Source organism: Peromyscus leucopus, chromosome 16_21 (assembly GCF_004664715.2).
Source record: "Peromyscus leucopus breed LL Stock chromosome 16_21, UCI_PerLeu_2.1, whole genome shotgun sequence".
Classification (NCBI taxonomy): Eukaryota; Metazoa; Chordata; class Mammalia; order Rodentia; family Cricetidae; genus Peromyscus; species Peromyscus leucopus.
In genome coordinates, this window is record NC_051084.1 from 35,497,645 (window position 1) to 35,508,518 (window position 10,874).

General features: G+C 55.8%; 1 protein-coding gene across 2 annotated transcripts in view; it reads right to left on the bottom strand.

Annotated features, from left to right (window-relative positions):
• Positions 1-10,459, bottom strand: part of Unc5b (unc-5 netrin receptor B) — a 68,970-nt gene extending 58,511 nt beyond the window's left edge. For both annotated transcript variants that reach the window (XM_028886162.2, XM_028886161.2), the window contains exon 1: positions 10,290-10,459. In XM_028886162.2, coding sequence (XP_028741995.1) covers positions 10,290-10,368 — 79 coding nt within the window. In that variant the 5' untranslated portion in view covers positions 10,369-10,459. The remainder of the gene's footprint in view (positions 1-10,289) is intronic.
• Between the last annotated feature and the right edge of the window lie 415 nt (positions 10,460-10,874).

Below are 10,874 nucleotides of genomic sequence, written 5' to 3' on the forward strand. Positions count from 1 at the left end.
GGGGCGCTCACCAACCTAAGACAGAGCACCTGTGTGGCCTGGGCAGGCGTCTCCATGACAGGTAAGGTGACCTGCTGATGTCCCATGCAACCCAAGTCAGAAGCTCATTTTTTAATAAAAGAAGGACCTGTAGGGCCCTGGCCTCCATTTTGCGTAACTGTTGTCTTGCTTACGGACCTTGACCTTGATATCCTCCCTATGCTAATTCCCTGCCAGGTTTCACCCTCCTAAATGCTTAAGGGAAGTTCCTTGTCTGTGTATCCTGAACAATGGGCGTTAACAGCTTAGATGCAAGATTGTAAAACATCAGTAGCGAACTTCTGCCCTCTGGAGTCCCCCCATTGTGCTGTAAGCCTGTATTTAAGACCTCCTCCTCCCTTCAAGAAATGACATTAGGCATTTAAAAATTAATATATATATATATTATATATAAAATTGAATGAATACTGCGAATGTAATCTATGAATACCACAAATGTGATTAATATCATGAGTGTAATTAATGAATATCATGAGTGTAATTTAAAAAATAAATAAATTAAAAAAAAAAAAAAGAGATGCAGCCAAGACTTGAACCTGTGTTTTCTGATTCCAGGGTAGACCCTGATTATTTGACTAGAGGAAGCACAGAGGGGGCAAGAAACTATTTAATGCTATCCAGCAGATCAGCTTTGGGACTGAGATTAGAATTAGGCTTCCAATTTCTCCCAAGGTTTTTCCTTTTTCCTGCTATTTATCTCTCTCTCTCTCTCTCTCTCTCTCTCTCTCTGTGTGTGTGTGGGGGGGGGAGAGAGGGGGTGGGAGAAGGAAAGGAGGGAAGGGGGAGGGGAAGAGAGAGAGGAGGAGGGGGAGGGGAGACCAGACCAAGTACTGGCAAGCCAGGAAAAGTGAGGCCAGATGAAATTTGCAGCAGGGGTCAGCGTGCACAGCAGCCCTGGCTGCTCTAAGCTGCCAGCCAGGAGTTCAGATCAGCCTGTGACTCCTGGCAAGGGCCAGGGGCTACCCAGCTGTGCGGGTAGAAGCTGAGCCAGGCATCTTGCTGCCTCAGCCCAGGGCCTGGGGATATTTATCTCCTAGGAATGCTCTTGAATGTTACTGCTGGATGTGCCACGGACAGCCTGGAGCAGCCTGACCCTGCAGCCAAACCTGCTGTCCTCACCAGGCTCCACGCATGCCAAGAAGCCAGGGGCAGTTGCTGTGGAGGGGCCGGGCCTGGACTCAGCCCCTGGCCCTGCGCCTCCCCACATGCTGCTTAGCCTGCACCTGCTGCAGGCGGCAGAGCCAATGTCCGTGCAAGGGGCACTCTGTGCGGCTACAAGCCATGATCAATGGGACTGGGCATGCAAATCGGATGCAAGTTTATTTTTGAGATAGAGTCTCCCTGTGCAGCCCAACGGTGGCTGGCATTGCTACGCAGAACAAATTGATCTTGAATTTATGATATGCCTGCCTCTGCCTACGGAGCACAGGGGTTACAGGTATGTGTCATCTGCCTGATCAAATGCAAACATCTTACAGCCCAGCATCTGTCTAGTGTGCTCTCTCCCAGGACACCCAGTCGCAAAACTTGGTTAATTCCTTGTGGCTTCATTAGATTTACCAAACAAATTCTTTCTTACCCAAGGGCCCTGGCCACTGAGTACATAGCACCTGATCTTGGTAAGTACTTAGTAAGAGATAGTAAAAGTAAAGAAGACTCGGGCAAGGCAGAGGGGAGGCGGTGAGCAGAGGACCAGGCATGTCCCGCTCTCCAGTGACTCATTCAGGCAGACAGGCACCGGTCAGAGCTCCCTCCTGGCCAGTGGCGGCTGCACAAGGCCTCCATGTTATCTCACTTTGCAGCTACTGAGCACCCGACAACGAGGACGACGACGCTGTGCTGGTCCTAGTTCATATCAGGGAGTAAAACCAGACGCAGCAGGCTCCCACTTAGTAATCACTGCTGCCAGTGATTACATGGCTGTCCCACCTTCTGGTCATTTCAACCCCTCCCGGCTGTCTCCCAGTCCCCGAGACAGGAAAAGGGGAGACGCGGGTGTGAGATTACTACTCCCCGAGACAGACCCCACTCGGGGATCACTGCTGGCTCCGCCTCTGCCCGTCTGTCTCACAAAATGACTCGAAGGTGTTTGGAGCAACTTTCCTGGCATTTCTGACTCAACTTCTTACAAGCTCTGCATCTCCAGCTAGGTGCCGAAGCCCCGGGCTGGGCAGCCAGGCGCCTCTGATAGCATTACCCAGCCACTTTGCTCCAGCTCCATCTCTGGACGCCAGTAATGCCTCCGGGCGCCACCCAGGGCCTCTGGGGATTGCCGACGAGTGGGTGATCAGAACTGAAGATGCCTTCTGAGCTACCAGGCAGCAGGGTGGCTACCGGAAGCAGAAAAGACACCCTCTTCCCTACCACCCCCGCCCCCAGCTCTCCCACCAAGGGAGATGCTGCCACTGGGGGCTCCGGTCCCCCGTTCTCCCACAGAGTCATGCAGGAGAGCAAGACCCATCCCCCCACCAGAGCTCATCCCAAAGGAGGAGGGCAAGGCCAGAAGAGGAGGGAAGGCGAAGGACTTCAGAGGACCCCAGTCGGTGCCAGATTATGTCACATGGCTCACCAGGGAAGGCCATACTGTCAGGTTGGTCTTGGGGAACCTAGAGAACCAAGAGGCTGAGCTACCTCGCCCGGGAATGAGACACAATCACATCCTTTTGGCTCCAAAGCCCTGGGCTCTTTCCTCAGGGCTGAGCAGAAACCCCAGGCCCTGGAAGTCTTCTGGATCAGACAGAACTCTGAACCAGATCCTTCCTTGTGGAACTGCAGAGGCCTTCTTCCCTCCAGGCATTTGATCTTCTCCGCAGCCCAAACTGCTGACCCTTCAAGGGGCAGTCAAGAGCTAGCCTTCCTTCCTCCAGGAAGTCTTTCCTGACCCCAGGCCTAACATGCGTTTCCTGTTGTTTCTACTTCCGATGGTAATGATGACAGTGGCAACCAATGGGCATGTGTGTGAAGTGTAGGGCTGAGCTGGGGTTCCTAGGTCCAATGTGTGCCCGGAATCCTCACTTCTACCCCGTAAATCAGCTTCCCTTACTCCGGAAAGTGAACAGTCCCATTAGAACCTCTGTAGACCTCTTAAGCCTTGCTGGGATCCCTTTCCTCCTTCAGTCAGTCTCCTGAGCCCCTAGAATCCAGGGCTCTCAGTCTTTGAGGCAAGAGATGCCTACAGAGCAGGGGAACGTGAACTTACATCCTAGAAGGTAATTTATAGACAGGCAGGAAGAGAGACAGAGACGGACACAGAGACAGACCAACGGAGACCCAGGGCTGCATAATGCACACATGGACTTTCCAGTCAATAAATTGACTTTTTTCTGGATGGGCCTCTGTAAACACAAATGAAGTGAAGTGGTGCTGGGTCTTGGCTAGCTCTGTCTGCTGCTAACCGCCAGCTAGAAAACCCCACAGCCCTTAAAGATCTACCTTCTACCTCCCTCTTCCAGACTCCAAACACACCTAGGATAGGAGATCAACCAATCCTGACCCAGAGAGGGAAAGGAGGTCGTCCAGGGTCCTATAGCAAATGAATAATAAGACTCAAGTCTTAAAGTTCAAGGCCAGGAGCTGCTGGGCCACCAAGTCCTGAGGCTCCCTGCCTACTCTGGACCCCGCTTCTTGTTCTGAGCATGACAACAGGGTGAGTGGTCACTACATGCCAGGCACCTCACAAAAGTCTTTCTTACTGGACATCGGCTCACACAATCTGCAAAGCAATCTTGTGAGGACATGACCACCCCTATCTGACAGATGAGGGAACTGAGGCATGGCAGTTAGGTAAGCCGTTAATGACAGCCTGGGGTAAGGTGCTCTGTTAGCCTCCTCAGAATCCTAACTGGCCACACCAGGCCCCCTACCTGGCAGCTAAGGCCCTAGGGACTGGCCTCTGCAAAGGAGGTATCAGAGGAGGTAGGTGAAGACTGAGTCTGGGTAGGGTGGTGGTGAGGGCAACAAGCAGGGAATGCTCCCTTAACCCCCCAAAAGGAGCTCCCTTAACCCCCCAAAAGGAGCCCATCCCTACTTGCTCGGCTCCATCCACTTCCAAGAGCTGCAGAGAGAGGAGCAATGTAAGAAATCTTTCCATCTCAACCCCCTGCCCCAGGTTCTACCATGAGCCAGAGGCACCAAGGTCATCCTCATGAAACCTAGATGCCAGGTGGGGTGGGGAGGGGCACACGGCTGGGACCGGCTCATCACCTCGTCTTTGCGAATTTTTCTGCTGCGCCTTCCTGCAGCGTCCAAGACTCTTAAGAGCCATCCAAGACTCTTAAGAGCCATTTAGCATTTCTAGAATCAGGGTCCCCCTGTAGACAGTGACCTCTTTGGGAGCCAGGGTTTAGGGCCTCTGTGAGTGATCTAGGCCCAATCCTACCTCTTCAGCTTCCCAAGAAAGCATCCACCACCACCCCCCAATAAGGTTCTTGCAGGCATTCGCAGAAAAGGGTTTTGTAAATTATAAAGTGGGTTGAGGTGTGAAGTTTCCTGCTCCCAAGTATCACATCTCATCTGAGAGTTAGAATGGTGGCAGTCCTCAGCGCGGACCCATGCAGGAAGGACAGGGAGCCCTCCACAAGCCCTCCCAAGGCACCTGTGTGTGTGTGTGTGTGTGTGTGTGTGTACGCCTATGTCCAAGGCCAGCCACACCTGCTGCCCAAGATGCAGAGGGCCCCTCATGCAAGCTCTGCAAGTTCCTGCCCCAGAAAATTTCGGAGACCTCCCTGGGGGAGATGGGTTGCAGGAGTCACAGCCAGGTGGGAGGGTAAAACCATCTAATCATCTCGGCCATCTCACTCCCACAAAAATGCTCTGGGTGAGCCGGGGCTGGAGGAGGAGGGGCAGGACTCTAGACTTCAACCACCTGGATCAGCAGTCCTTGCCCCTAGGCTACCTGCAGATAACCCTTCTTGGTCCCTCTAGGGCAGGTCCCTCGGGTTCTGGGGGAGGGGGGGGGGGCGTGGGAGACACCAGACTTTCCAACAGCAGATTCCAGCACTCAGGCCAGACCCTTCACACAGCAGGGTGCAGGATGGCACTAGGTCTTCCAGGGCTGCAGGGCAAATGGCAGGTCCAGTCCTGAAGAGGAATCCCCAACAAGACAAAAAGGATGGAGCTTCCCAGACCTTTCCTGACTCATGGTCCTTACATTACACACACCTATTTATACCCAAACAAAACGCAACCACGCCCATAAGGACATTGCACCCCTCCCCCCACGTGCTCAAACATACACACACACACACACACACACACACATACACACACCACACCCTCCTATACAAAAGGTGGAAACCACAGCACACTCTGGTCCTCCTGCACACTTCACCTACACACACACACACACACACACACACACACACACACTCACACAACGCACCTAAGAGCGACATGACACTCACCTTCCCCTCCCCTCTCCAAAACACGGTTCCACCTGCCACCTTCCCAGGGCACCTTCTCGCAAACACTCCTCAGCGCACAATCTCACACCCACAGGGCCCGCCTTGCTGGAGCTGGGGAAGTTGCGATGCGCTAGGGGCAGCTTGAGGGAGCTGAGAAAAGAGGGGCGCGCCAGGAAGGAGGGGGACACAGTGCTCAATGGTTAAGCGGCACCTTTGAGCTCCTAGGACTGGGCAGACCCAGACCAATCTAAATTGCCTGGGGAGAAAGGTGCGAGCGAGGTGGACACTGGGAACAGGAGGGTTCTGGTGCAGTGTGGTTGGTACTTAGCAACACCAGATGACTGTTCAGAATCCAACCTCCCCCCCCAAGCTTCGGAGACGCTAATCAGGCGGCTTTGTAGGAAAGGGGGCAAATAGGAGCTCTCCCAGCAGCCCGGAGCTTTGGGAGGGAAAAGGAAACAAAGAGAGAGGGGGGGGGGGTAGGCAGCTGATTTATGCCTGCACTTCAGCAAATGTTTTCCCTGCCATTAGCCCCGGGAAGACCAGGAGCCAGAGGAAGGGCGCGCGTGGTGGGTGGGGACCTGTGGCTTAAGGAGCTCAGCCTGGGCTTGTCTGCCCCGCGGGCTGCAGCGGAGTTCCGATCCTCAGCCTCCAGATCCTACGAACCAGATTTGGCCTGTCAACTAACTCCCTGGGAACAGCCGGCAGCCGGCTTCAGAGTGCCAGCCTTCTCCCAAATGCCTTTTTTTTTTTTTTTTTTTTGGGGGGGGGGGGTGCTCACTTGTTGCCCTAGCTCACCAAAACCGCCCAGGTCGCGGGGGAAAATCCCCCAGGCGCCGAGCCAGAGCACAGGTTCCGAAAGGGCAGGCAGGAGGTGGCGCTCCAGCCCAGACTTCAGGACCCAGCCAATCGGGAGGGGAGCAGGGTTCCCCGTGCCTTCGGACACATGCTTCTCCCTGAAGGATTCTCATTACGGCCTTTTAAATTCCCTTTAAAAGAGAGGGGAAAAGCACAGCCCCGCACTTGTTTGGGTTCATTCTGGCTTCACAGCTTTAATGACTCCATTTGTGGAAGCTGTTTAGGAAGCTGGTGGAGAGGCGTTGGAGAAGGATGCCAGTTGGAGTGCCAGTTCAGGCCTGGCAGCAGCCTTTCCCCTCCCTTCCCCCCTGGGGGCCATCTGCCTAGGCAGCAAGCAGTTTCTCTGGTGGGCTCATGGCCACCAACCTCAAGTCGCAGCCTGGTACCCAAACCCCTTGCTCTTTCCTGTAGACCTCAGAGCTCCAATCTGTTTCCTTTCTACCCAAAACCCTGCTGATGCCCCAGGATACTACGGTGGCCGGCCAGCCCAGAGGAGGGCTGAGTACTGTTCACTCAGAAACACCAACCTTGCTGTCCAAGTACCTGGGATGGAAGGGCTACAGGTCACCCTGCTTGTCCCCCAAGGTCCAGGGCAGCCCGTAGCGACCCTATACATCAGGGTGATTCAGGGAGAGGATGTTGGGGGCCCAAACCTCATCCTAGCCCCTACAGACAGGAATGGCATCCTAGTACCTTTCACCTAAAGATTCCATAACCAAAGGGCGGCATTAAAACGGGTTCCTGAAGTGTCCCCAACTCTACAAATGGATGTGGCCATTTGTAGGCCAGGGAGCTCAGCCGATGACCTATGTTCTGCTAAGACCTGTACTTGCTTCTCTAGGTGCCTCATCCCTGATCCTTTGTCCAGCTGTGTCCTGTTGGGCGGGATTCACGCTCCCCATTCCAGGTACACGTCCCATCTAATCTAATCTGTCAAAGTGATCCAACTTTAAGATGAGGCCTCGGTTTCATTCAGCATCCTGACCCCCCAGGGGAGCTGTCCAGCCTGAGGGGGGGAGGACAGAGAGGTGAAGGAGCCTGAAGAAGCACTAGGTGAGGCAGGCCCTTGGGCTCTGAGTTCAAAACCCTGATTCTACTGAGCTCCACTGTGACCCTGGGCAACTCCAAAGGCCTTTCTCGAAAGCTCCAGCAGTTAAAAAACAAAAACAAAAACGGAGGGAACTGCGAGGTCCTATGGAATTCCCCACTGTGTGGGGGGAGGGGGTGGGCCAGAGCAGAGAGATTCCAGGAGACATTCCTCCCCTGCGTGGTACATCCCCTTTAATGAGAAAGCCCATTAAGACGCTTGATTTTTCCATTTGTTTAAGCAGGATGGGTGCTCGCTGTGGTGCCGAGGGAACTGGGGGTAACACCAGCCATACAAGCGGCGGCTGCAGCAGCTCAGACACCGGGAAAACTCCCATTTTAATTGCTCCTTTAAAAGCCCGATCAAGAGCTCTGGGCTCCTTCTCAACCATCCCAGCCAGAGGCCTGGGAAGGGCTGGATGGAGTGGGGTGGGGTGGGGTGGGGTGGGGATAGGGTAGAAGGGAGACTCCAAGGGCCAGCCAGTGCTTTTGAAGTGGCCTCTCCCAGCTCCAGTCACTTGCTGGCTGGCGTCTTCCCAGGGTCTGAGGTTCTGGGAGTCTGGTTTTGATTCTTCCATCATCAAACTTAATGCTTTAAAAAGAGAAAGGAAAAAAAAAAAAAAAAACAACTCTCTGCGCTCTCAAGGAGTTGACTGTCATATTCTCAGGAGAGTGGAGGGAAGTGCCTGGTACTTTGGAGCCACGTCCCTGTACTCTGTCTGCTACCTCAGCGACAGACATCTCAACGCGGCCAGGTGGAAGAGTGTGGAAGGAATCCCCTGTAGTTGAAGCTGGTCTAGCCAACAAAGGAGCCCAGCACACTAGTCCAAAATCAAACGTGAAGCAAAGACAAGATAAGGGGGGGAAAAACACCCTACGTTCTGGCCTTGCTTTTCCTCATCCGTGAAATGGGATCAGGAGGGAGGCACTGGAAAAACTCCGAGCCTTCTGGTGGAAAGATGCCTGGTGCCTGAGGCAATGGGGAAACCAGGCTGTGTGGGAAAGAAGAGGAGTGTCCTCCCTCCCAGAAGGTAAGCTCCTAAGGGCAGCATATTCTGGGCAAAGGAAAGCTGCAGGCGGACCCCAGCAGCTGGCCCTTCTCCAGGCCGGTGGGCAGGAGGCCCCCGCCGGGCTATGCAATGAGCACAATTCCAACACGGCTTCTGCTCACTCAAAGCTGGGTATGAGAGGCCATTTCTGACTGGGCACCGTTCGTGCCCAAATCCATCAAAGCCCTGGGCCTGGGGTTTCTTCCGGGGAAGACGGGGGCCGAATGCTTTGTTAAGCAGAAAAAGCAGGCCATCTCCAGCTTTCCTGGCCCAGTCCACCCACTCAGGCCCACCAGTCCCATTTTTCTCCAAATGGAGCCCCAACCTCAGTAACCTTGGTATCTATCCCCGATTCCCAAGATGCAGCCCGACCCATGGGCCACTTCCAAAGACTTCACTCTACCCTTCAATCACCCCCAGACGGCCTTAAACAGAAACTAACACCCAATCCAGCACCTCCCACATCTAACTGCACCCTTTAAAACAAGGCTGGTCATTTAGCTTGCCTCCTCCCGCCCCCCTCCCCCGCCCCCTTCCCCATCATTACCTTCCAACTTCAAAACACTGCTTTAAATACCCGAGTCTGCCCAAATCATAATTAACTTGGATCAAATGATTGAGTGTTGTAACTTTACAGCACTAGGCTTGGAGAAAAATAAAATAAAAAGTGGGGGGGATGTGCTAAAAGCAAGCTCTGACCGTGGGAATCATTAATTCCAGAGGAGGGACCTTTAGCTCTTTAAGAAAGAGAGGTGGGGAGGAGGGGAAGGCGGATGTCAGCATCACTGAGGAAGGTGGGGTGGAGAGAGAGCTGAAAGCGCTAGTTTTCTTGCCCCATCCTAAGCCTTTGCTTAGAGAGGCCTTTCTGCAGGATGCCCCTCCATCCCCCCCCACCCCCCACCCAGCTTCGGGAGTCAAGGCACCCTGCCGGCAGTTCACCTGCTTGGGTACCAGAAAGGCTAGCGCGAGCGTGTACTTTTCCTTCCAAGGAAGATGCAGCCCACTTTGCAACGCCCAGCACAGCTCCTACAGGGCCAGCAAGACACTTCCACGTTCGCGGCGGGAGAGGAGGATTAGGGGACTTCATAAACTTAGGAGTCCACCGAACCCTATTAGGGAATCTTGCTGCGTCCAGGTGCGATGCAGAGGCGAGCTCACCTGGTCTATTCCCCCAGACGGTGAGAAGGCCAGTAACCCACTTAAAATTGGGGAAGTCGGCAGGGGACATTACGTCCCTCCACCTTCTGCCAACATTCACCCAGAAACAATCCACCAACCAACCACGAAACCCTTCCAAACCCTCCGGCGCCGCACCTCGGGAGAGCAGGGTGTGCAGAACTCGGCCCCTCCCCCTTCAATAGCTAAAGCCTTCGGGCCTCCGCTCCCCAAAGGCGAAGGGGAACAAGCGCTTTCAGGGCTCCGCAGCCTCCGGCTCTCTCCCTCTGACCCTCAGAATGCTGCGCGTGCTGTCCGTGGGAGCCCGCGGGAGCCCGCCGGAGCCGAGACTCAGACTTAAGTTACAGGCGAACAGCACGGAACACACATTCCGCCCAGGTAGCGACAGTGTTTCGGTAGCAATCGGGCGGGGGTCACCTGGAAGTGAATCAGATCCCGTTCCATGGGCAAGCAACTATCCCTTGGAGGCAGGAGCAGGGAGCATCGGGCTTACGTGGCACCGCACCCCAGGTGGCAACGCGTCGCCCCCCTCTCCCGGGCACCGAAGCTGCCTTTTAACTTGGGCGCGTCCACCGCGTTCCCGGAGCGTAGCGACTCCCTAAGAACCACCCGAACTTGCAGTTGGACGCTGGGACTCTCCAGGTCCACATCCCCGCGTCCCACTCCCTCTCGCTCCTACCTGCTAGGCTCAGTGTCGGGTCCCAGCAGAACAGCAGCGCCAGCAGCAACGCACCCCGCGTCCCGCTCCGGGCCCTCATGCTCCTGTCGCCCGGCCCGGGCGCCTCTCCCTCGGGGCTCTTTCCCGGGCCCCAGCCTCGCCGCCTTCGCCTTCGCCTTCGCCGCCTCGCCGTCCTCGCCGGCGCCGGGCAGCGCCAGCCCGTGCCCTCCGTGGGCGCAGCGGCAGCCACGCTGCGCCGGGAAGCCGCCCGGCTGCTCGGAGCGCTCCGGGAGTCGGACGCCGCTGAGGATCCCGGCGCTAGTGCGCCCTTTCCGCGATCCCCCGCTGCGAGCGCCGTCCGCGCCCTGCTCCGAAGTTGCGCGATCCCAGCGGAGTGCGCTCAGCGGCGCTCGCAGCGGCCGCGCCGCGAAGTCTGTCCGAGTGGGATGCGCGCTCTTCTCCGCGCCCTGCCGCTCCCCGCGGCTCGGCGCCCTCGCCCTCCCTGCCGCCGGCCACAATGCCCAGCGCCGCCGCGCGCTCGCCCTAGAGTCAGCCGGCCGGGGCGGGGCCTCACGCGCTACGGGGCGGGGCGTGGAGGACGGGGGC